The following is a 26,198-nucleotide window of genomic DNA, read 5'->3' as shown; positions in this document are numbered from 1 at the left end:
TAGCTGTTCCCCCCCGTTTCCAGTCTGTATGCTAAGCTAACCTAATGGGCTGCTAGCTGTAGCTTCACATTTACTGTACAGACTTGAGAGTTCTCTTCAACTTCTTCTCTAACTCTCTGCAAGAAAGCAAACTAGCATATTTTTCTGAATATTCATATTCCTTTTAATTGTGAGCATACAGCTCCTTACCTTAAAAGGGCTGTCCTCAATATACTGAAAACAAATTTAGTCTTAGCTGGGATTGCCTCCACATGGCTCTCACCAGAGTTTGATTGACATTCAGAGTCTGGGCCAGGAATGGTGGCACACACTCTCACCTCTGACGTGACAAGCAAACATGGAGCTGGCCTGAATGGCGATAATGCTCCCACTACCTAGATAACTGCTGTCTTTCTGCACTGCACACTACCTGGGCCGGGCTTCCGTGGGAGATCAGTGCTCATATACGGAGCTCATATGGCTGATCAGCGGATCACAAAGGGAGAGAAAAGGCGGAGGAAATAGGGAGCGCCAACAGTGCTAGCAGCTACAGTGTGAGTACAGTTATTTGGTTAAGGTCTCTACAATTTTTACTTTCACACAGAACGCCAATATTACGTGCCGATAAAGCGAAAGCGACGTACGAATAAAGACATCACCCAATCACGTTGTTTTGTTTACTAATGAGGAACACAAGGCTGCTGTCCGCCTTTAGATGGCAATCTTTCAAACTTTTGAACTCTTTTCAATCTTGACAAAGACAGTGTTTACCAGAACTCTTTCCGTTCTATAAAAGCCCATATGCTACACTGTTTACCAGAGGGAATTAAATTCACTCAGTATTTCACTAAAAGGAAAATCAATGAAAAAGCTTACAGTAGCTTAGTCTAGTTTAGCTTTTCCTGCTTCGGCTTCTCGACCATGGTCAGATAGCACAGGGGGAAACGGAGCTGGAGTTTCCGGAGCTAACCTCGTCACTTCACTCAGCAGCCGGGGAAACAAGACAGGACACCTCTGGTGGTCTGGAGGTTCTGCAGCATTAATTTGTGCTCAAACTGCAGAATCTAGCTGCTGTACATTCACTTGATATCTTCACCGCTAAACTGGAACTCTTCTCTGCTCTGATCGCTCTCTCGCGTCTGCTCACACCGCATTTCCCGTCACTTTCTCTCTCGCTTAAGCAGCATCACCAGAAGGAGCTCAAACTGAACTGTAGCTAATTCGCATAGTTGCCGGTATAATTAGTTTTGATGTGAAATATTTGCATGCGATTATTTCGCCTTTTCGTGTTGTTTATTCATCACACCCCTGGTGTTTAAAGGCCTTTAGCTCCATGGTTAGCTAACACTCATCGCGGGGGACTTGGCTTCTGTGGGAGAGCGGCCGGGACGCTAAGTTACGATGCCTACTTTGGTGAAAGGGCCAACGGTTTCAAAACCCGTTCTCATTTCCAGATAGCCAAATAGCGACACCAATGGGAGGGACTCACATGCATGTCCCACCGAATTGGCTACTAAAACAAAACAGAGAAGCGTGGATTACAACACACAGTGACTTCATTCTCCACTATATCCTTACATAGCAAATATTTGTTTACTGCTATAATAATGTTCTGAATCTCGAGTACAGTCCCTTTAATAAAATGTAACAATATTGATTATCTTCATGAAATTACAATGACTAAATCTACCTCCAAATGCTGCTCCTATTTCGGATTGCTTTGTGAACTATAATGTCGACCTCACATAAACATGCAGAAGATTAATGTTTTAAACCGATCACTCGTGGTTCTATATATTTTATATTTGCAATAATCCCATGGGTCAAAGGTTGCTATTTTCTCTATCAGATGTAGACTGGTAAAGTGGCAGTCAAGCGTGCATCATATTATCCTTGAAGAGAGTAATGTAGCTGACTGAATGAAAAGGGTAATGATGTGGACAAAGGCCACTTATTTTTCCTCTTTTTAAAGGGAGTAATTGCTTTGATTTCTGTGAGGTGTTTTCTTCATTTTCCAAATATTCTGCCTAATTTTACCATATGGCGAGAAAACTTTTCATTAGGCCTTGTTCTGTGTGGAAGCATGAAATGTCAAAACCCATAAAATTATAGTTTTGAGCTTCAGAAGTGAACATCTTTGGCAGTCAGTGGAAGGTGATGAATCAAGGTGGATGCTTCTCCTTCAGAAACAAAGCCGTCCATCATATCCACCTGTCTGAAGGTTGCTTGAAGGACAGAAGTGAAACCATCGTCTGGAGAAACAGGAGGTTTGAGGGAAGTGCTTCTCCGCAACCGTTTGTCACTCTGATATCTAGTAAATGTGATAATTAATACTGTAATTTAACTAAACCCACTCTGCGAGGTCTGTAATTAAAACTGATGTACCTACTTAGCACACCAAGCATCACAGGTGGGCCCAAATTAATCTGCAAATAGAGCTAAATTGCCTGTGCTTAGCGTTTTCGTCAACGTCACTCACTTTAGGGGGAAATATCTGTAATTAATTCTGATATAACAAAGTCATAAATTTGAGGTTAAATGCAGCCATGACAACAGACGCAATGACAACAAGAGACCTCATCTAGTCGTCCCAGATGGGATCCAAGACTCTGCTTTCTCCCAAGAACTTGGCTGATACTTCCTTTGACAACCGTTTGCTGCCATAAAGACAAGAGGAGGTATTCAAAGATAGACTCATCTTTTCTTGCATACACTCTGAGTCTTTTTCAATTTTGGGTAAATCGAAATTAACTGGAGTGAAAGCCGACTTCCAGGCTACAGAATGGAAAATGAAATGATTAGTTCTGGATGGAAGCCAAATGAATGAATGCATTTTTGATTTTGACTTGCAATGAAATGAAGCTGCAGCCGCACAACAATTTACAAGCTTGTATAGTCTGGGTCTTTGCTCTTCCCTATCATTTGTGTGCTACTCTAGGCCCCAAAAAATGTGACAGTTTGGTAAATATCAACTTTTTCTTTCAAGAAATATCTGTCAGCAGGGATCTTATTCCCAGATGAGGAGTATAGAAATCATTAAAAAAAAAATTTAAAAAAAGTGTATTGTTCATTTCACAATATGACCTGAGACATCAGCAGCCAAAGAACCTAGAGAGGGTTTCAAATCATCAAGAACCACATAAACATAAATTAGCATATGGATAATGTAAAATGGAGGTGTATTATATTAAAGAGTCAGAATAAAATAAAGGCTCCTACTATGAATGAGCAGTATTGTTCATTGTTCTCTCCTGGGTTTTTGATTTGGTTGGTACACACAGCACAAGCTGGCACGCTGCTATTGTTGAGCAAAAATAGTGGATTAAACTGAACGACAGTCAAATCAAAGAAATAATCACATGTTTATGAATATTTAATATGGTCATGGCAAATAAGGCAAGTAATTAGGAGTTTCCATAAATTAGCAAATTGTTATTTTATGTTAATGAGAGATCTTCAGCTTTCTCTCATGAATAATTTATGAATCAACAAAAAGTTTAGCAGGGAAGGAATGAGTGAAGTCTGACTGTTGATCAGACACATGCACATCTGCCGAGACACACAAGCACACAGCTTTCCTAGTGTTTTGTTCAATTTGTCACTTGATATTTATTAGGCTGGAGATGGCAGGTTTTTATCAGATGAATGTACAATGCAGCTGGGTGTGGAGTTGTTTTGGAAGGCGAGGTGATACTGGCATCGCAAGCAGACACCACAAACGCCTGTCCCCTCTATTCACAAAGCAGACTATAGTAGATTCGGTCCAAAAGGTACAGAACAAAGAGCTATTGTAAGGTAGACACTGTGAGGAAAGTGGGGAGAAATAAGGGGGCCAATTGCTGTCAAATGGTAGCAAAATGTAAGAATTTTAAAATTACAGAACAGACGAGTTGAAGGAAATATGCGAATGAGCGTGCAGTGAAGACCCAGCACACTGGTGAGCTGGGAGGGGTCTCACTAAAAGGGTTAATGTGAAGGCGGAGGAAAGGAGTGGGTGGGGCAGGAAGGGCAGCGAGTCAGAAAACAAGAGCAAAACAAATCTGTGATCTGGAACTCGGAGAGCAGCCACTCAGGAGGGATTAATGAGAAGTAGGAGGCTGTGAAATTATGTGGCCTTTGAGTGGGGAGAATGGCCCTAGCAGAGCATGGCCCTGAAATGAGGTGAGACAAACTTCACCTGATCCACAATTAACGGCATCATGCGGATGGGTGACACGGGGTCACAGCATGGAAGGGTGGGAAGGGGGAGGGAAAAAAAATCACAATTCACTTTGTGGCAAATTATCACCCCTCCAAAAAGGGCAGCCATCAGAAAACCAGAACTCAATGATGGGAGGACAGCATTTCACACACCTGTCTTTTTAAAAGACAGCGACAGGGATGAGAGGAAAGCTTGTTAGAAAGATTTATGCTTAATAGCGACAGACAGTAGCAGGGGACGGAGACAATTAACTGTACGGAAAAAAACAATAAATACAGAGTGGAAGAGTGAGAGACAGAGGAGGAAAATGGGGTAGAGTTGATTGCACAGGGGGTGAGGAGCAATAACAGGAGCACAAATGATTAAGTGGTGTTAGGGACTAAGAACACTTGTTTGCAAGGACAATCTTTGTGTGCTTTTGTTGTCTGCCGGCCGCTTTTATCTTTGTGTAATTCTCCGTCTGATGAAATGTGTTTAAAGAGATGAATTGGGATCGGAGGAGCCGTCCTGACATGATTATGAGGGATTCATCTGCAGCCATCTGCCACCGTTATGAAAAGGGGGTGGAGGGGGGCTAGCGAAGAGATAGAGAGGGAAAGGGAGAGAGATGGAGGGAGGAAGGGAGGGAGAGAAGTGCAGACCTTCTGTTCAGTAACCCTGCCACACAAACCCACCATTACACAGGCCTCTGGCCTACAGTTTAACATAAAGGCTTGCTTTGCCCCCAGTATTTGAAGGTGAGCTTTGGGTCTAATTAAAGAAGCTAAAGTGGGTCGTAAAACTTGTGCACTTGTTATTGTTTTACATGTGTACAAAAGCCCATTAAAAGATGATCTTAATGACAGAAAAGATTGCTTTGATGCCATATCCATTATAGCTGTTCACCTCTAGAGCATTCAGGTACCATAACATGAAACTTAATCATGTTTTTTAGAATATATTCCAGGTGCCACTGGTATTATACTCCGACTTGGAAATGGCACCTACAGACTACATCATATTCACACACCATTTGGAGGAGAGGGCACAGCAGATGGGTCCATTGCTCATCACAACGTCCACTTGTTCTAAAGGGGAAAGCGGGGGCCTCAGACAGCATGTCTTAAGTTGTGTAATAGGCTTTTAGTGTCACAAATGAAAGTCACACGTTCGTTGTTTTTTTTCTCAGGTTGTTTTTCCTGAAAGATTTGTTCACACAGCTCAACATCCCTGTGGATAAAATGGAGCATTAAGTAAATTGTATACCATAAACCACCATGATCTTATAGAGAAACAGAATGAGGCAAAAACATAAAAATGCATTACTTTTGTTGATATTGAACAGTATTGATGAGTATTATCTCGCTCTCTAATCTGTCAGCTGTTGCTATGGCAGCTGGCATGCAGGCTTTTTCCCCCAGTTATAAAATCATAGTGTGTGTTATTTGCCTCCATAGCTGAATTTTACATTGACATCTGTTTCCTTTTTATGATCACTTTTTTTCCATGTGTGGAAAAATCCCCCAGTTCTGCTGTGTTTTAACAAAGCACCTATTTCATTCTCACCCACTATACACTGAGGCATCACTTCATATTACAGGTCAACGTTACGGTGCTTAATTATGTGCCGCCTGCTTGGGGCTCCTAATAACCTGTCATTGAGGGGAATTTGAATGTCACACCATATTGTTGGGCCCTAATGGCAGCAGGCAGATCCACTGATGAGCCGTTTTGGGACAATTACAGCGGATATTCAAATCACAGGTCTAGGTGTGTGGTGAACTGCACTGCACACAGCCTGAAAGGGGGGGCTGACGTGCACGGAGGCACGCGCACGCATGCACACACTTGTTGTATCATGACCCCGCAGCCCAACTCTCTTGACACATAAAGAAGACGCCTCCCCCGCCGCTGCTGGAACAGTTTAACTGCAGCCTGATCGCTTTTATTATCTGCCTAATCCAGATATCAGCGATTTCATCAAGCCGGGAAGATATGCATATCATGAATTATTTTGACACTGGGACCTTTTAATTTTCGCCGGCAATATTTCATCCCACCAATCAGTGCCTGGAGTGGATGTCGGACGTGGCGGTGTCAGAGGACGAGGCTCCCCCCGGCGGATCCAAATCATCCGGGGGACAATAATGAGCTATGGCCACAATTATGAGCTGTCTGTGTGTGCATGCATCTCATCAAGGCCCCCATGCAAGCTGCTGCGGGAGGAGGATCACGCACAGAGATAGCCTACACAATGCAAGACATACATCAACGGTTTCATTTTCATATTTTAAAAATAAATAAATAAGATGGCCTCAGAATGCAGATGAAGTGTAATCAGGTGTTTCACCTTTAAGCTTTTGGTTGAGAGAGAAGTAGCCTACTCAATTTGCATATTTGCATGTAGCCTACAGCTACTATACTTTTTGTAAGCAAATATTAGCCTACATTTACTACTGCAGTAAGTTTACAGAATAACATTAGCCTATAACTATAGGCTACATTTAGGCTAGTTTAGTGCTGTAGTCCAATTTGAGTTAATTTGCACTTTACCTAGTCATTTTATTTTGCTTTATACTACAACATTTGATATGGAAATATTGTACTCTATTTACAGCTATAATTAGTTAGGCTACTCTGTGGATTAAGATGTTACATTCAAATCAAAATGTTTTAAAAATATATTAAATTGTTATACAATCAACTCCCCTAGTAGTTCAAATTCACCTTGACCAACATGTTATGGTGCTTACATGCATCAGTAATAATTATCCAGTAAAAGTGACAGGAGCCATTCTGCATTATAAGTACAATTTTAATGCAGAACTTTTCATTTATAAAAATATTTGCATTGTAGTACTGAATACTTTGGTATCGGCATCCTTCAAAGAGGAATTATAGCTTGTATGGCTTTATTAAAGTAAACAGTTAATATATATTTTAAAATGCTTTAAATAACAGTTATAACAACGTTTGGGTGTCAGGTTGTGAAAAATTCCTTTGGACCATGTGGAAAAAGTCTAAACAACTGAAATCCATTTATCAACAAGATAGTCACACCTGATACCTGAGACTCAGAAAGATAGAAACCAATGAGCATTTATTACTGGCTTATAACTGATGATCTATAAAAAAAAAAAAAAAGTAGTGAAATTTTATACAGCATTGATATAGACATTAGATAAATCCTTAAGGGGTGCCTTATTAGAAAGTGGTACCGCTATCACCATGGAGACAAATAAAAATGTTAACATAAGATTTTCACTCAACAGCTTCATTAGTTTACATTTCTTCTCCCTTTGCACACTCACAGACTACATCTAAAATCACAAGGATGCATTATATTCCACAGCACAGGGCGTCATGTCTGCCTGTGATATGTGGACTGTCACTTAATACTTTGTGTTCTTACTCCCTGTAGAGCGGGTATTACGTGAGCAAATTGGATGCTCAAACAGTCAGTCCGTGACCTTATCCTCATCCTGGATGTTGACCCCCGTATAAAGAGAGACATTACATCTCGTTACACAACAACACGGCTCGGGCGCTTCGCTCCGGATAAAGAAAAATGTCTCAATTAAATCTTCACCGGCGGCCCCCGCCGAAGAGTTATCGCTGCCCCGGTACCACTGATCGCTACACTCACACATCCTCAAAAGTTATTTGACATAAATTGCCGGAGTCACATCATTTCCTGCCACACTCTGAGCTGGATTTACGGCTGATCCCATTGACTGGGAGCTGAACCTCCAATAAAATTCCTCAAGAGCCCATGGGGCCGTGAGACGCACCTATCTACCCTCCATCAGGCCCTCTCCCCCCTGCGCGCAGATTAACCAAGCAAATACGCACAGGTGGGAGGATGATACCGGCAACACATTTATGCACATATATGCAACTGGGCTGATATGGCCATGAGGGTGATGACGACTGTGCACAAGGCAGGCTGATTGTGATTTATCTGATGGAGAGGGGGAGGGGGATGGCAAGGTGCTATAGCGAAAGAACTCAAGGAGTGAAGGTGAAATTATCTGTGGCTTTAATTTGAAAATGAGAGGTGAGTGCCACTTTTATGTTCTCTGGAGCATATCCCCTTCTGTGCAAAAAACTTCTGAGAGGAGAGTCATATACGTTAAAAAAAAGGCAGCATATGAACCCTTGAGGAAAATCATTTAAAACTGAAAATTGCTTTTTACATTAGTGCTCAGGCATTGTGGAGAAAGGTGCACACTATATTAACTCCTAAAAACAACCTTATGGCTGCATTAGTCCACAGATATTACAGTCTGAGGTGAGCGAGGCAGGTTAATGGTTGCAGTGTGTTAATGGTTATGATTTTTCTTGCTCAAGTTCAAGCCGACCAGATGGAAATGCAGTTTCAGCCCAGCTCTTGATAGCATTTGGAATCTTAGGTCATCTAATTACAAGTGTTTTAATCAGATGTTTTCAGATTATACAATGGAGCCAACGCTTTATCATTTGTTTTCCTTGTCAGGCTTGCTGTCTCTCTCTAGTGGTGATAAGTAAGAAGTCTGAGCTCGGAGGCCTCAGAGGCCTCTTCTACTGCAAGTCACTGTGAATGGTTGGTATTTGTGCACAGGTAACTGGTACTTGGCACTGCAAGGGGCACATGAAAGTAATTCTGAAATGCAGACAGTAGACAATGTAGCATTATCCATAGCTCTGTCTTTAACGAGATGAGACTAAATGTGAGATTTGAAACTTGAGATTTTAAGCGAACAGTTTGGAAATGCTCCAAACTGCTGCTAAATTGACTTGAGGTGTGATTATATTGTGAAAAACTAGAAGATGGTTAACCCTCTGAAAAATGTTTTTTCACTTGTGGTTGCAGCTCTACTGTCTACCTGAGTTAAAAAGCCAGCTTTCAAGTAACTCAATGATTTACAAGATGCGCCAATGCTGGCCTTCTTCATCCATTTGAATAAGACCTCACTCACACTCACTTGTGCTGCAACTTATTTAAATGTCTGATGTGTCCAGGATACATTTGTTATTATAAAGTAGTTCTGTTTTGGGTTTGTGTTTTACCTTGCAGAATTGTGTATCATGACTTTGAGGATTTCCTAGTATATATAATGGTTTAATTTAAAATGGCATGAGTTATTTATTCAAAATTTTGAAATTGTCATTAAACAAGCTGTCTAGTCAGCTTCTATTCAGTTAATATAGCTTGGCACAGCATTTCATTGGAGGCTCAGCAGCAGCAGCAGCAGCAGCAGCAGCAGCAGCAGTGGCTCCAGGGCCTCCAGCTGGGGCTGGCTGCTACCTCTGCCTGCCTACCAGCACCAAGACTGGGGAAGGTGGTGGGCAGGCCACACCATTGCCCTGGGGCACCTCACTTATGCACCAGTAAAGAAAAAACGAATTCCCCCTCTCTCTCGGCTGAGAATGGTTGCTGCCTTCAGCAATTTCATTTGACAAAGTAAGGTCTGGAGCACTAGTATGACCACTGCACATGCCATGAAGAGTATCATGAGAGTATAACACTGGGAAATGATAAGTCAAGACCATCTTATCATATTCTGTAGAACCAGTCACAAAAAAAAAAATATGCTAAAAAATAAAAAGCACCAGACACATTTTGATTTTAAGTTTATCATCGTTTGCATTAACAGTGTAATGGAATCTACAGTTTTAGGATCTGCATTACATAATATTACATTTGGGGACAGACACATGAAGTCTGTACACATGAAGTTACATTTTTGAGGACTTAGTTTGTGGTGTTTTGTCATCCTTACAGATGTGGTATGCTAACAGTTGTGGGAAATTTACACTTTGATCAACACATAAGAACAGTTCTAAGAAACAATGTTCAAGTATTTCTTTGCTGTAGCGGACATCAAATATTAAAAATGAAATTAGAAAATGCTATTTAGAGATTTTTTTCTGTGCAAAATGGACAATGAAATGTAATACTGATGATAATCCTAACTTTTAACTAATAAGTTTTATTCAAAAACATTATTTTTGAAGGCTGATGCTGAACTATATTAACTACATCTAATGCAAAAAAATAGTATTGCTTTTCCAGAGAACAGCCACCATCAATTCAGATTATGCAGGTCATTCTGTGCCATTCCTCTATCCGTTTGACCTCAACCAACAGTGACGTCCCTGCACCATCAGAATGATAAAAGTTGCCTGGTCAGCATTGTATATAATAATTATTAATGACACTCGCACAAGTCAGAGGAGATAATTAAACCTGGTGTGAGTCATGGGGTTGTAAAGGCGAAAGGAATAAACTCACTAAGAGCGTTAGCATTAGCTGCTATAATGCTATTTTGTGACATAAAATGAAAATCAGTATTACAAAAACAGAACAAAAGTTTTCCTTCACATGTGAGATTTTAGGGAGTCAGGCACCATTTACAAAATTTACATAACCACACCCTTGTTCCAGTATACTGTATGCATGTGAGAGCGTGCACCAACATGATCTTTGCTTTAAGGACACTGATGGCTAAACTGAAAATTGAACTGAACGGGTGGGGCAACAATACTATAAAAATGTCAGTGGGAGTCCAGGTAACACAGGGAAGCGTTTGAGGAGCAGGCGGCCGACAGGTTTGTCTTCTACATGCTGAGCAAGTATTTAACTAAAACTGCAGAGGTAGCCTTAAGTCTGTGCAATTAACACAAATTGCTATCAGTCAACTCACCGCCACTGCAGAACTCACATTGGATTTGTCCTGCATTATAGCATCATCAGAGGAGTCCTGAACGCAGTTTTGGGTTGGTATATTAACCAGCTATGGAGTTCTTCTTTCAGGATGCGACAGCCAGTGGCTGAATAGGCTGTGGCCTCTTTCTGGTGTCCAGTTTACTATTTCTACTGAAGAGATGTCCCTCAGTGAGCTAAAAGCTGGGGGAGCCAGACTGCCGGGAAGCACAAATGTTGCATGCTCGAAGCTCTCAAATTATTTGAATGAATGTAGACAAAATTATATTAAAAGTAAAATGTCAAAAAGGCACACACAATAATCACAGATCTAGGCATCAGGCAAGATTGGCACAAAAGACTCATAGCATGCTACTAAAAAGTGGGAAGAAAAAAAAAAAAAAAAATCTGCTTAAATAGGAAATTAAAGTTTGAAAAATATGTATGGTAAAGAGGACAATGATTGAGAATAGACACCAGGAGGAAAGCAACCAAAAATCATGCACAAAAAAAAAAAGGAACTCCCATTTTCCAAGGTATTCAAAATCAGCCTCAGGAGATCTAAATGTGCCTGCCACATGTCAACTGTCAACGCAGCAATAAACATTTCCAGAACGCCATTTGGTTTGGGCTGATTTGAAGCCCTCTGGCTGTCTTTGTAAGATATATATGCAGCTAGTATATAGTTGTGCACATACAGCCAGTAGTGGGATTTGTAGCTCAATATTTACACAAGTTAAAGTTATTGCAGGTTCCACTTGGCAGTCCAGCACTTGTTGCACACACGTGGCCGGGTTCTGTGTGCTTAGCAGAGGGGAGTCTAGACTAGTAGTGCTGTGAGGAAGGGCTTAGTCCGGGACAAGGCTTAGAGACGCTAAGGCTGCAGCTGGATGGTACTTAAGAGAAAACAGGGAGCAGTGAGAGAAACACAGGAAGTGGTCACCAGTAAAAGGAACGTGTCAGGAAGTTGGCGGCTGTGCTGAGCCAGCCCACGCCGTCTGTGATGGAACCTACGCGCGTAACAGCTTTGTCCGTCTCCTGGGACGGACTCTCCTCCTCGGGCAAGTAGTCTGGGATGTCTGTGTTCTCCTCTACCAGCACCGCCGAGTCCTCCTGGAATGGCAAGATTAGCTGCACAAAGACAGAAGAGAGTTATATATGTATTTATATTATCACGAAGCATGCAATTTTTCAACCAAAAAAAAAAAAAAAAAAAACATTTTAAAATTCTAGAATTAATGTAAAGCACAGCTGTTTGACTACAGAGCCAAATAATCATCACCTGGAGTCAGATTACATGACTGAGCCAGGTCTGACCCCTGCTGGTCACATTATATATGACTATTAATGCACCCATTGCCAATTATTTCTTATTATTTGAGAAACAATTATCAGAATTCTTTACAGATTATTGGAAAACAAACACTTTGCAATCTCATATGTTGTTAGCAGTTTCAAATACAGCGTCACTATATTTGAGCTCCAAATTGGTAACACTGCTGTAAAAGATGCGACTGGGACTGGTCATGTGTTTGGCAAAAATAAACTAGCCTACAGGCTGAGGCAGAGATGTGACTAGCTAATCATGTCAGTATGAATAAGTCTCAGCCACAGGCAAGGGCGGCTACGCTCCCTGTACAGAGATACACACAACATAAAGTGGCCGTGCTGATCCATCAACTGAAAATTTGTCTTATGTAAAGCAATTTAAGGTAAACAAGACAGATCTTACAGTTGTGTCTCTTTTCTCACATAGGTCTCTCAGCTTACCTCGCCTCCATCCTCTGTCTTCACCACCTGCTGAGCAGTCATTACTTTGGTGGAGTTGATTGCTGTGCCCAACGCCTGTAAAGACAAAAACTGCGATCAAACATGAATAGAACATTTTTGGTAAATTAAATGTTAATGCTAAATACTGCCGTTAACCATCAATTACAAGCGCATGAGCAGCAACAATGACAATGCTGCTCCCATCACAGCTTGACGATATACTTATCAACCATCCTGTATCGGGCAATTTTTGCTTTCCTTACTATTGGTACCAAGACCAATATCAAAGTTATGCTAGACATCCAACCAATTGGATACAGTATATATAAATGTAAACATGTATAAAAGGTATAATATGAAACTTTTCTGCATTAAAAAATGTCTAGAAACCACTAGACCTATATTATATTTTCTTTGTTTATAATATATATTTTGTTGAGTTTTGCACTTACATTTTCCAAAAAATGTTCAAAGTAATTTGACTCAAGGACACGGTCCGTGTCATCTGGTTGCCGTCGCCTCTCAATAGGGTCATATCCACCCTGGTTGTCTGCCATAAACTGATTGACTAATACAGTTTTAAGCCACATTCTTATCACTTTTCAGATCTTATTTGTTTTTAACTGTATATTTTAACCAGTTGAAGGATTTCAGTCATCGGATGTCTGGATCTTAAGTTATGAGAGAAACGAGCTGACCAAACATTGTGGCAGCTCGGCTCCTCCCCTCCGTCAACGAGCCGAACATTTTAAGCTGAACTGCTTCTTTATTCGGCGTCTTTAATGGTTCTAATCACCTGGCCTGGCCTGTTTTGGAGAGGAGCAGACCTCTGCGGATAATTCGGCTCCCCGTAAAAACCAAGTGAACAATGAACACTGAAGGAATCCGAACTGGGAGAAGCTGACTGCAATGACAGCATTATGTCTTTTGTTATTGTTTTGATTGAGAGACCTCATAGTGGCAGAACATTACATATTGTGCATTTAAGAGTATTATTTTATTGATTTTAATCCATTTAATCCAATTTATTTCTGCATTTACTTGCAAGTTGTAAATACCAGTAATAAAGTTAATATCTAACTTTTTGTTGCACCAGTCACTTTTGCAGTGCCTGAAGGGGGCAGATTTCCCTACTTTAAATATCATCACAAACCGGCAACAGTACAGCAATCAACAGGTTACAGTGAAAAGTGTTTAAAAGGTTTAAATGCTAAAAAATACATTAAGTGTATCAAGTTTCAAAGACAAGTGGAAACAGTGTTTGCTTTAGTAATCAATCAGGAAAGTTACTGATAAAGCAGACTTTGTTCCATTAAGTGACAAACAAATTGTGAAATAAGCAAGTAAGTAAGTAAGTAAGTAAAATGTATTTGTATAGCACCTTTCACAGATAAAAATCACAAAGTGCTTCACAATGAAATGCAATTCAACACAAGAAGTCACAATACGAGCACATTGAAATACAAATAGAAAATATAACAAACAACCATAAAAAACCCATCGACTAAGTAAAAGCCTGCTTGAACAGCAGAGTCTTCAGCTGCTTTTTAAAAGATTCGACAGAATCCACACAACGTAGCGAGAGAGGCAAGTCATTCCACAGCCTAGGAGCCACTGCTTGGAATGACCGATCCCCTCTAGTTTTAAAATTAGTGCAGGGAACCACTAATAGCATCTGACCTAATGATCTCAGACTACGGGTGGGGGTATGTAGCTGTATCAAATCAGAGATGTAGAAAGGAACTTGACCGTGCAAAGGCTCTGAAAGTAATGACAAGAATTTTAAATTGAATTCTATACTGGACTGGTAACCAGTGAAGTGCTGCTAAAACAGGCGTGATGTGTGCTCTTTTGTTAATGTGCATAGCAACTGCTATTGACAAATTTACAACTGATAATTGTTATCAGACATTGGCAAGAATATGGTGTGTAAGTTAGTGGATGATTTCCTGCGTCCGGACAGACACTTACCTCAGCTTTAAGGTCAGAGCGGATCCTGACAACACATCTCTTCACAGCCATCTGGAAGGTGAAGCTGATGACCCCTCGAATCTTCAGCAACGCCTCCTCACACAGGCTCCTTCGATTCTGACAACAAACAGGAAACAGATGAGATGTGCGAGGCCAACATGTCATGGGTTAAGGGCATGGGTACATTATAAAGTATACGATCGGAAATGTGGATGATGCAGAATCAGCTACAGTTTAATTAGGTCAAATGTGGCCATACAAATACATTATGAAATGTATTATAGTGCTACATACAACATGCTGTTGAGAAATACATTCACCATGACCATGATTTCCAGCTACCACAGTGTTGTGTGTTTCTGCTGTAGTGATAGCGATGCAGCCCACCAGAGGCCGTCTTTCTGCTGTAATGTAATCTGGCTAGGTGCAAGCTTCCTGCAGAGCAGCATTCAGGTTCAATCTCAACGCCCTGCTGTTCAATGGCTGACATTTACAACCTGACCTGTCCACCCCCCTCTCCTGTGCCAGATAGACACCGATAATGACAGCAGCAAACACGATAGCCCAAAAAGAGATTTTTGCGCATCAATGTTTGGTGTGTCTGAGCATGGCAAATGAGTGCTAGTACGCCGTGGGAACACTCACAGAGTCATCCAGTCCATCAATGTGCAGCACCACAGTTTTGGCCCTCTTGTTGTTGGAGCCCAGGAAGAAGTGGGCTTTCCGCTGGCAGGAGGCAGCAGCGGCCTCGGCCTGTTCAGCCTCTTCTTTACCAGCTAACTGCAGAATCTCATAGATCTCAGAGGCCAGCAGTTTGGTCTCCCCAGGTGATGTACTCCTTTGGTGAGAAAGAGTGTTTTAAAAAAAGGGAAGAGGGGAAAACAATCAAAAAGAAAGATTACTTATTTGTCAAATGTGGTTTATGTACACACAAGTGGTCAGTAGTGTATTTGTAAGTCCAATTGTAACAATACTAAAAAGGTGCAATGCAGTTGAATGTAGCTATTATTGATGTCAAGAACAAGTAAATTGTATCTTGTACACTTTTAAATGGCCATATTACTGTGCCAAGATATTTCTGTTAAAAGACAAAATAGAAATACCCATGCAAAGGCAGAGAATTCATGATGCCTGTATGCTTCTGTGGGAGAGAAGTGTGAAGCGTGCCTGAACTTAAAATTAAATCATTAAAGGACAAATCTGGCACAAAATGAACCTAGGGGTTAATAACACATCGACCGTTCTCTGGGATATGTTTTCATGCTAATCGAATGTGACCAGTTCTGGTCCAAACCGCTAATTAGCTTATAATGCTAGTCGTCGGGGCACGGCTAAAGTAAAAAGAAATCACTATTTCTATACCAGTAACAAGGCTCAAAATAGCACCACACTTCCGTTCACATATACATGCGGGCGCCATCTTGGGAAAACAGCCACGACCGTTTTCCCAAGATGGTGCCCGCATGTCTACGTGAACGGTATTGTCTTTATAAAGTCTGTACACTTACAAAGTTCTCAATGCTTTGATTTACATGTAGGGACCCTCATTATGCTACCATTGAAGTGTGGTTCTATTTTGAGCCTTGTTAGTGGTGTAGAAATGGCGATTTCTTTTACTTTACTGGTGTCCCGATGACTAGCGCTATAAGCTAATTAGCGGTTTGGGCCAAAACTGGTCACATTCGATTAGCATGAAAACATATTCCAGAGAATGGTCGTACGCATGTGTTATTAAGCCCTAGGTTCAATTTGTGCCGTATTTGTCCTTTAAGCACCCATTTTGTAAGCTTCAATGGATGCAGACTGAATCTGACCGTGTCCTTCCTGGTCTCACACTGGAGATGTAGAACTCAGCTACAGAGTGCCACAGCGACAGCCATCTCACCACCTATCCTTTCACTACATTTAGAAATGCTGTCAATCTTTGAGTTATCCTAATAATATTTGTACAACAATTTACTGTACCAAAAGACAATGCTGAAACCCTTCACACAGCATTCAAACTCTAATTAAGCCTATAATGCATGTCAGTCATGTTTTTACTGCCCGTTTTGCAAAAACTCCTTAGCACAGCATAATATTCTAGGGGGCAGCAGCTTTCTTTGAAGAAGCCACATAAGGTCAGTTGCAGTTGCTGATATTATGTGAGGGATCCTGAGTTAAACCTGCAGGCTATACTGCTTTATATGTCATCAAGTCATCACTCCTTCTATAGTAACCACATACGACATCAGCTGTCTGGCATGGCTGCCCCCCTGGGAGCCTGGTGCTCCCCAGAGCTGTGCAACACATCCCTACTCCGGCTCTATGGAAGCCAAAACACTCTCTTCCATTGATTTACTCTTCTATTCTTCACTACTAGGCATTGAATTAGAGGCAACATCTTCTTGATCTTCAGAACTTAATGTGTTGAAGGAATAAAAATGGTTTTCACACCTGTTTGGTGCGACTATGCTGGACGATCCCCCTCAGCCATGTGTTCCCACTCTGTCCAGCTATGATCGACCTCTACCCAAAGTCAGATTGACTAGACTGCGAGCAGGGAAAGCTGCTGCTGTTACTGCAGGGCTCCTCTTGATGCCACGCCTGACTAGCTGAAGTGACTGGCTTACTCCAGGGCAAGCAAGAGCTTTTCCGCAGGAAGAGAAGAGAGAAGGGGAAGGGGGGGTGCATAATCATACAAGCTACAGCCAGCCACTTGAACATAGGTCTATTCCTATCAGGGTGCTGATGATGACGTGCAGTCACTTAGCAAAACTGCCACAGCCTCTCAGGTGAGACCAGCTATCTGAAGCACAACACCTCCTCAAACAAGATCTGCCTATGACACTACACAGTGTTTTCCTCATGCTCTTTTAGAAAGTGATAGAATAGATTGTGTATGATGCCTCCAGAAAAGCCTACAAATGATACCAGACTAAAAACAAGCAACAAAGAAATATGCTTTACATATGCCATGTGTGCAAAATGAGCCACCTCTGCAAAATAACATGCTAACTTCACGACAAATATAAGCTCACATCCGTAAAAGCACGCAAGTGGACAAGAAATTGAGGGATGGCAAGACGCATTAAAATCTATAAAGATGCAGAAACAGCAGCTTAACTGTTTAGCACCCTATTCTAATTCAGCTTTAATCACACTCATCCTGACATGGCAAATGAAAGGACATCATCCTGCCTGGAAAATTTGCAGACTGGCACACATTGTCCGTGCAAAACAAAAGAAATCCTAGGTTAAGGCTTTACGTAAAGAAAGTGCACAGTGAGCATGTGTGCGTGTGTGTGTGTGTGTGTGTGTGTGTGTGTGTGTGTGTGTGTGTGTGTGTGTGTGTGTGTGTGTGTGTGAGATATGGTGGTGACAGGGACTTGCTTCTGCATGACATTCTGCAAACTCAGCATCATGCCCAGCTCGCCCTTCATCTTCTCCCGGTTGGCTCGACATTCTGCCAGGTAGCGCACGGCCTGCAAGGACAAGGGCGACCGTTATCTATCCGCCGCTAAAAACTGACAGACCCTTTGTGATATCATAAGAGAGAGAGGAGGCTTTTAAAAATGGTAGAGCATGTGCAATGGTAAAATATTACATAACCAAAATAAACACACATGCACTGACCTCTTGTTTACATTTCACGGATTACAGTCAAGGAGCAACTGTTACATAAAGCCACTTAAATGTGTACTCACAATACAACTCATGTCCTGTACTAAAGGGTGGTGGAAGTGGGGAGAGGTTGCTATATTAAGACTTTGTATTGTGTTTACACCACAGAACAGACAGCAGATATCACCAGTGTACAGTGTTTTTAAATATGTAGCGGTTTTAAAGTCACCACCATCAGTTTGTGACTGGGACACAGTGTTGGGAGAAATGGCCTTCAGACGGTTACTGAAACCTGCTCTGACACTGCTGGACAGCACAGGGGGGAGCATAACTGATTTCTCAACAAAGACTAATTTAATAAAACGGAGCCTTGCTGTTGATATTTTAACTAGAATTTCTTAATGTCATTGTATAGTGGTACTAAATCATCAACCCTGTGTAGTCAAACCTTATAGTTTTCCTTTATGCAACAGTAACGTTCTGTGATGTAAAGGAAAAAAAAGTAAATATATGGATGCTGCTGCTTACCAATAGTGCAGAATAGACGACCTGTGGGTTGGGGTGGTCCAAAAAAAGGATGAGACCCGGCAGACAGCCTTGGTCTTCTACTATGGCTCTTCGGTTCAGGGGGTCTGCAGCAAGATCTCGCAGCTGGTTCACCACGGTCAGTGCATCCAGCTCCGCACTCATGGTGCCTCCTGTCTTGATGCCACGCACATTAAACCAACCTCTTACTCTACTGAAGAAAAAATAATGGTTAAATCAGGGAGCTTACATTATACAAAATAAGGCAGCAGCTAATACTTATTACGTAACAAATTTAACCTGTAGAATTTGTCAATCATTTGTTAGGACTACAAAATGACAGAAAATAGTTAGAAATTACTATAACACTTTCCCAGAGTCCAAAAGTGATGTTTTTAAATTTCTTATTTTTTCTGACAACTGATATAAAAAGCCCAAAGATATTTAATTTGCAGTTGTATTAAATAGAGACAAGCAGCAAATCTTCACATTTGAGAAGCTGGAACCAGTGAATGCTTGGCATATTATCTTCATAGAGGCCAAAAAATAATTGATTGTCAAAACTGTTGACATGATTTTGAAATGAACCAACTAATCAATCAATTGATACAACACTTACACAAATGAAAAGACTTTTTTTGTCATTATGTTACAAAAGAATCCCGAAAGCTATTTTTGTATTTTACTAAATAGTAATTTGGTGCAGAATAATGACATATATACAACATACACACAATAATGATACACCTTGCAAAATAAAGTATTGGTGACATGCACAAACTTTTACAACTAACCAATGGCCCTATGCCAAGTTTTACGGATTTGTTGGGGTTTCTGGGAGTTTACATCAGTAACCTCTGACATGTAGTGCTACACAATCTGACTGATAAGTGACTCTTGTAAAGTTACTGATTTCACTAATATGCATAGATAAGACAGTGGCTATCACATTAGTACACATACATAGCGCATGCTTTGGTAGGCAAAAAATAAAATCCATCGTTTAATCCCATGTTTTGCTGCTAACACACTTAAGCCATTTTCGTAAGCCAACATACAAAAACTCGCTTCTGCCAAAGACACTCTCTACGACCCCCAACCTCACCTCAAAATACGCCCTGACAGAGGCGATTCCGCAGCTAAGCTAGCGTAAGGCTAGCTAGCTAGCTAACTTACTTGACAATTATAGCATACCTTTTAGTCAGTTTTCAGTAAAATCATGAGACAACCCAAGCTGACTACAGTTACAACAGATGTAAAAACGACGTGACAAAAAAGTTCCGATACCACCATAAAACAGCTGGAACAAAATAATTTCACTAACACTAGAGGCCTGCGCCTCTTTCTTTACTATGCTCCTTTAGCTAGCAGCTGTGTGAACAGTGTTTAGGTTTGTAGCACACCAATGGGTACAGCTGTTTTGTGAATGAGGATATCCCAGTTTTCCATAATGATCCCGGACAAATCTCTGCCAGGGTAGCAAGATTACTTTTCCTAGGATGGCAAAGGCATGTGGCAAGCATGACCCGCAGTCCTCTCCCTCTGATTAGCTAGCACTTGCTGCCTTCTCTGTTTGGGTTTAGGTAAGAGGAGTAGGATTGGTTAGGGTTAAGGTAAGAATGTCAGGGTAAGCCAATAAGAGAAAAAGTAAGGCAGAGTAGGGCGGGGCATGCCTTCGTAATCCTAGGAAAAAAATTCTCGCCGCCGGGAAATGTAGGGAAGTATAACGAACATACACAAAGTTTCTGTCATATGATTGGGCAGTATAATTTGATTGAATGATGTGAAACCCAATCATCAGATAGTTTTCTTTTATAGGTCAAACGCAGTTGGTGGCTTTGTTTGTCAATCAAAGTTAATAACCAATGGTGGCATTTTATGGCCACAGCCTAGCCAGTGTGAGCCATATAATCCAATTGGTTTATAACGTATTCCCTTAGAGTCTTCCCCATATTAGTCACCTCCTGCTGTAGATGTCCGTCGGTTAACAAGGTGGAAAAACTCAGAACGTTGTCTCCTAGCGTCAGTATTGGTAAGTTGGATTCAAAGTTACGCACACAAGATATCTTTGATTGTGAATGTAACGTCAGTTACACGTACAGCTAACGTTAGCGGTAACTAGCTAGCTAGAGTTTTGCGTGTCTTCGACATATCCTAAAAAATGTGTCAGCGGTTGGAAAGTTGCCTGGAGTTAGCTAGCCCGCTATCGTTGTTAGCATCTTTTAGGCACTCTGTCCGCTAAAGAAATAATTTACCCTTTTCATTTTCTATCTATCTTGAAAACGTACGTTACATGTGTATGTTTTTCTACATTTTCGTTAGTGCCTTTGCTAAAATAAAAGCATTAACTGTTAGTTAGTTTACGTTAACGTTGAAGATCATACAATTTATTTTCTTTTTACTTTGACAGTTGTATTACATGCCCCTCTTGTTGGGAAAATGGATTAGAGAAATTAGATTCCATAATCAGTTATTGGCAGCAATGATAATATTGAAAAATGAATTATATTGCCAGTAACGCTAAAGGCTGATACAGAGAATGTATGTCAGTGTATTTTACTGGAGCGTATTAACACAAGTATACATTGCAGAGACCTAAAGGTCCCTTAAGAAGTCATTGTTGGAATTTAAGTTTTGGGTTTAAGGTGATTCTAACTGAATTTCTGTTTCCACTAGAATTCCCGTATGGTGATGATACATTTGGTTTTGAGGCATGTGTCCATCTGCCCTTGTGAAACACATCAACAGAAATGAATAAAAACTATGCTCGAATCGAAATGGACCTGGTATGTGCCAATCTGTGTTGATGTCTGACTCAATAAAATTTCAAAATTTTATTTCGTAGTCTAACACAGACCCTGAAACGCCACCGTATTGTACCTTTTGACTCTTATCTGAAAGCCCATTGTTAAGGTCTCTCACATGTATAAGATCTGAGAAGTACCAGCCATGGATTATTGGATGTTTCCACTCCAATGCAACTTGTGTTGACTGCATTTAGTTAATTACAAAGTTAACTGTAATCGACAGAATGTGGCATTTTTCTCTCTTTCATTTGTGACGTACTTTTGTTTTGCAGGCTTTTGGATCAGCCAAGCCCTACGGGTCCTCGAGAAGTATTGTGAGGAGAATAGCTTCTAGTCTTCCTTTTAACCCCTGCCCCAGGGTTCATTTTCAGGTAAAGGAAGGTTAACGTGATCATAATGTTCATAGTGTTGTCATTTAACAGACCGACTGTCCGTCTTTAAATGTATATCTTGTACTTTAAGATAGTGGCATGTTCTGTGTCACATTTGCTAGAGCCCTGTCTCCTCTTCTGCCTTTCTGTCTGTCTCTCCTGACTGTTGGAGTCACAGCCACATGACAGCAAATCGCACACCCTCTTCCAGTTTTGTTTACTTCAGGATGTCTGGCTGTTTTCATTTATGAACCATAAACAGACTCTACTTTGAAATATTTCAGTTCAGTGGCACATCATTTTAAAAACTGCTTTTCTTTACTTTTCTGTCTCTTTCAACACTGCTTTCTCTTTTCTTCTGTCTCCAGCTACCCTCCCTAGCTTTGAGGAATGCAGTATGTCTGCTTTAGGTCAGTTTGTTCAGCAACCTTCAACAACACTGAGCTGACTAAAGACCTACTGAGCTACCTTCTAACCTACCTGAACCTTTCATTACCATTGTATAGATTCCCTCCACACCTCCCTCTGAACTGCCTTCATTTCCTATTTTATTATGCAAATACTTACATTTTTAGTTGTTGAGATCAGTGTTGTAATGTGTCCTGGTGGGTGTTTAATAAAAAAAAAAAGTTAAACATGGCTGTTCTCTCTCTCTGACAGCTTTATCCATACAATGAGGACGCTGGTGTCCTGATTGGCAGCAGGAGGCAGAATGGTTTGGTGGCCTCTCTGGCTGATGTCGCCTGGATCGACAGGGATGAGGAGGATGACGAAGACTCCTTTGGCAGGTGAGCGTGCAATAGTGATCTGTCTGTTACATCTTCTAGGAGGAGAATTGCAGTTTCATGCGTAAGAATCTACTTGTTCCTGTGAGTAGCATCTAGAAAAAGGTGATTCTGCCTTATTGAAACAGGTCAGCGATCCCACCTGGATTCGTGTTTCGAGCCCGCCAGCCTCATCCTCAGAGAAAACCCTTAACCCGCCAGAGGTCACTACCAAGCCTGCGTGAGCGGACGCCAGACCCGCAAGGGCCAACAATCACCAACAACGAGACCACTCAGAAGATCAGTGCACTGGAGACAGAACTTGCCAAACTCAGAGCTCAGATAGCCCAACTCGTATTGGCTCAAGAAAAGCCCACACAGCCAGGTATCTCTTACACACCCTTCAAAAACATAGACTTACCTCTTTCCACGTCAAGGGATTTGTTTTCCTCAATTTGCTCCAATGCAGTAATATAAAGTTTCCTCTAGATGGTAGCAGAGTTTCACATGTCATCCAGCTTTGAGATGTTTCTTTCCTTTGTTTCACCTCAGCTGCTACCACGGGGACACCTCCCCCTCCACCCTGTGGCACCCTGCCTCCCCCTCCTCCACCACCACCACTGCCACCGCCACCCTCAAGTCTCCAGCGGACATTTTCTGCCATTGACTTGATAAAGGAGCGCAGAGGGAAGAAGACCGACAGCCAGACAGTTTTGGATTCAAGGCCAGCAGAAATCCCCAGCATGCTTGATGTCCTGAAAGACTTGAGCAAAGTCAAGTTGCGATCAGTCAAAAGGTAGACCTCTACTTAAATAGTGAATCAATGAGAATACATTTAGATACATTTGGAAATGATCAAATGTGAAGACTAAAGTATTTTTTTAAAGATCATAGATGTGTATCCCAGTTAACAGTAGGTGTTTATGGTCTTGCCTCTGTGTATTACTGTAATGGTTGTTTTATGGTTGGACATAACCACAGATTCAACTCGAGCTGACACGTCTTTTCCTCATTTAGTAGTTTGTCATGCATCTTCAGAACAACACATGTAGACTTGTCTTCTTGTGCAGCTGCTATAAATGGAAAGATATATTTGTATGCCACACAAATAGTCCAATTCTAATCTTTTGTAATTGCTCAACTGTATGTTTCATAGTCGTCCAGGGGAAAGTGAAGCCAAAGTGAAGTCCAGCGAGCCTGCAGATGCTGCAGCTCTCATCGCCGAGGCCCTGAAACGCAAGTTTGCCCATCGCTATCGACACGACAGTGAACAAGCAGACAAAGAGGAGTTTAAACTTCCCGTTTCAGAAGTAAAACCTCGAACCAAAACCCCTTTGGTGAGAGAGGTTACTGTATTCATCACTGTTATCTAAAACAAGCCGCGTACACAAATCAGCCATTAATGAGTCTTTAGTCCTTATTCTGTCTCCTGTCTGTTTTCACAGTTTGGGCAGCACATGTTGAAATCAACTGGGAAAAGGAAGTTGCTCTGAACAGGTGATTCTGAACTTGTGGTCCAGATGTGCTGTGGACACTTTGAAGTGCCTTATCGACCTTTTTATTATCAGCTGTTTCTGTGGAAGAACAAGGGATTCTGCCTGAAGTATCCATCATCTCATAGTTCTTTATCTGGTTCAGAGTCATCTTGACCATCTGTTTTTGCACTTTTTATAACTTATATTTAGCTTTCTCTTTTACAAACACGATTTATTGTATTTGTTTAACTGAATGTCTTTGTTTTTCTGTTGAATAGTTTCAATTTCTGCTCATACCAGTCCTGAGTGAAAGTGTCAGAGGCAACACTACAGAATCATTTGTTATTCATTTTATTGCTCAATCATTACTTAGGGTTTTGTTAAAAAATGTTGCACATTGCATAGTTGGTCATGTTTGCGTTCCCATTTTTCAGGGGGCTCGAAAGCTAAAGAGTTCTTTTATCACAGAACAAAGGGAGCACTTTCCTATTTGTGCTGTATTGTTTATACATGTATGATAGACTAATTTATGATTGGGATCCTTCTATTTATGTTGTGGATTAAGTAGAAAATGAAGATTTTAACAGGTAATTATGTTGTAGATTTGTCCGTAATTTTTTCCAAGTGGCATTTAAACGATTTTGTTCTTATCTGTTGAGTCTGTGTACGTTGTGTCCCAGTTGCCAGTCTTGCCGGGGCTTGTGTGTCTTTTGCTGGTTCAAATATATGCATCCCAGTTTTAGTTAGTTTATTTATCTCCTTAGTACGATCCGTTTTTATGAGCCAAAAACATTCCATTGACCTGCGAGATTCTGCCTTTCACCACCAAATATCTTTTCATGTCCCTTTTTTAGGATGACGCATAAATAGTGAGGAAAAGATGCTGTATCTGTTAAGCAAATTCATATTTCTAGATTATTGAAATAACAGGTACATTGTCTCCAGTTCTGTTTATTATGCCAGCGTAGTTGCTGCTTCAAGTCAATTCTACTAGTATTACCTTTTTATAAGGGAAGGTGGACTGGACGTGGCAATAGTAGGATTCTGTAGAAGAGTTGTCTTCCATAAAAATAATTAAAATTTGAATTGTCAAATCTCTAAATAAAAGTTGTTGTTCTGTCCTGACTTGCTCTGGTCTGTGTCTGTCATAGCTGAGTTTTAACCTAATGAAAGTCACATTCATTCCCTCATTAAATTGCTCCTTAAAGTGATGGTTCGGAGTAATTTCACCCTAGGGTCCTTTGCACCATGACCTCGAGCCAAACACCCCCCCAGAAGCTTTTTTCACCTGGGTCGAACATTTGGAGAGTTAGCGTAGAGTAGCGTTATCCGCTGAATAGCTTAGCGCAGAGGCTAATGGACCCACGTTTGTATTTCGTAAATGACCCCACTAATAATGCCCGAAATGATACCAAAGGTCTACACTAGTACGTATAGGTTATGCACTCAAAACGATGGATTGAAAAGTTTGTAAGTACACCAGAAGTTTATGTAAATAACACTTGCCTGCTGGCTTCTGCTCTCTGTTGTTGTTGCTGCTGTAAGAAGAGTGCTTAGGGACATCTACAAATTACAACACCGAAAAGAGATGCAACAAAAATATTTAATTTAACTTTAAGTGCTGTAGTATAACTAGCAGGAGACAATTAAAAAATGAAGTTTGGAGACATTACTTTAATCATTAAATTAATAAATATTGTTGTTGTATCTCTTTTCGGTGTAATTTGTAGACAGCCCTAAGCACTCGTCTAACTGCAGGTAGCAGCAGCAACAACAGAGAGCAGGCAAGTGTTCATAAACTTCTGGTGTACTTACAAACTTTCCAATCCATCGTTTCATGAGTACATAATATTTGTACTTGTGTAGAAGTTTGGTATCATTTCGGGCATTATTAGTGGGGTCATTTACGAGATACAAACATGGGTCCATTAGCCTCTGCTAAGCTATTCAGCTGATAATGCTACTCTACGCTAACTCTCCCAATGTTCGACCCAGGTGAAAAAAGCTTCTGGGGGGGTGTTTGGCTCCAGGTCATGGTGCAAAGGACCCTAGGGTGAAATTACTCTGA

General features: G+C 41.0%; 2 protein-coding genes across 4 annotated transcripts; one reads left to right on the top strand and one right to left on the bottom strand.

The window, feature by feature from the left end:
* Positions 1–9,755: 9,755 nt before the first annotated feature.
* Positions 9,756–20,192, bottom strand: armc1 (armadillo repeat containing 1). Of its 3 annotated transcripts, none has more exons than XM_039790320.1 (7): positions 19,908–20,192; positions 18,717–18,924; positions 17,958–18,049; positions 15,231–15,423; positions 14,586–14,702; positions 12,615–12,704; positions 9,756–11,975 (listed from the first exon to the last, which is right to left on the bottom strand). In XM_039790320.1, the coding sequence occupies exons 2-7, from the start codon at positions 18,876–18,878 to the stop codon at positions 11,784–11,786; spliced, it is 846 nt and encodes a 281-aa protein (XP_039646254.1). In that variant the 5' UTR covers positions 18,879–18,924; positions 19,908–20,192; the 3' UTR covers positions 9,756–11,783. The 3 variants fall into 3 exon arrangements, with proteins under 3 accessions (XP_039646254.1, XP_039646253.1, XP_039646255.1); XM_039790319.1 differs by having other exon boundaries at positions 18,717–18,927; positions 19,908–20,191; XM_039790321.1 differs by having other exon boundaries at positions 12,615–12,689; positions 18,717–18,927; positions 19,908–20,181.
* A 428-nt stretch (positions 20,193–20,620) lies between these two features.
* On the top strand, positions 20,621–25,255 carry mtfr1 (mitochondrial fission regulator 1). Its single transcript, XM_039790846.1, has 8 exons — positions 20,621–20,745; positions 21,390–21,499; positions 21,793–21,891; positions 22,552–22,679; positions 22,805–23,040; positions 23,208–23,451; positions 23,812–23,992; positions 24,101–25,255. The coding sequence occupies exons 2-8, from the start codon at positions 21,464–21,466 to the stop codon at positions 24,146–24,148; spliced, it is 972 nt and encodes a 323-aa protein (XP_039646780.1). The 5' UTR covers positions 20,621–20,745; positions 21,390–21,463; the 3' UTR covers positions 24,149–25,255.
* Positions 25,256–26,198: the final 943 nt, after the last annotated feature.

This window comes from Perca fluviatilis, chromosome 22 (genome assembly GCF_010015445.1).
Source record: "Perca fluviatilis chromosome 22, GENO_Pfluv_1.0, whole genome shotgun sequence".
In the NCBI taxonomy this organism is placed as follows: Eukaryota; Metazoa; Chordata; class Actinopteri; order Perciformes; family Percidae; genus Perca; species Perca fluviatilis.
The sequence above is the reverse complement of the archived record's forward strand: the minus strand, read 5'-3'. Positions and strand labels throughout refer to the sequence as shown.

Bases quoted from the DNA above. Each gene is read 5' to 3' on its own strand.
- mtfr1 (XM_039790846.1), top strand. From the start codon at position 21,464: ATGAATAAAAACTATGCTCGAATCGAAATGGACCTG. The intron at 23,041-23,207 runs GTATCTCTTACA...GTTTCACCTCAG, and splicing joins AGAAAAGCCCACACAGCCAG to CTGCTACCACGGGGACACCT. The intron at 23,452-23,811 runs GTAGACCTCTAC...TATGTTTCATAG, and splicing joins AAGTTGCGATCAGTCAAAAG to TCGTCCAGGGGAAAGTGAAG.
- armc1 (XM_039790320.1), bottom strand. From the start codon at position 18,878: ATGAGTGCGGAGCTGGATGCACTGACCGTGGTGAACCAGCTGCGAGAT. The intron at 14,703-15,230 runs GTGAGTGTTCCC...GTTTGTTGTCAG, and splicing joins TTGATGGACTGGATGACTCT to AATCGAAGGAGCCTGTGTGA. The intron at 11,976-12,614 runs GTAAGCTGAGAG...GTCTTTGTGCAG, and splicing joins AGACAGAGGATGGAGGCGAG to CTAATCTTGCCATTCCAGGA.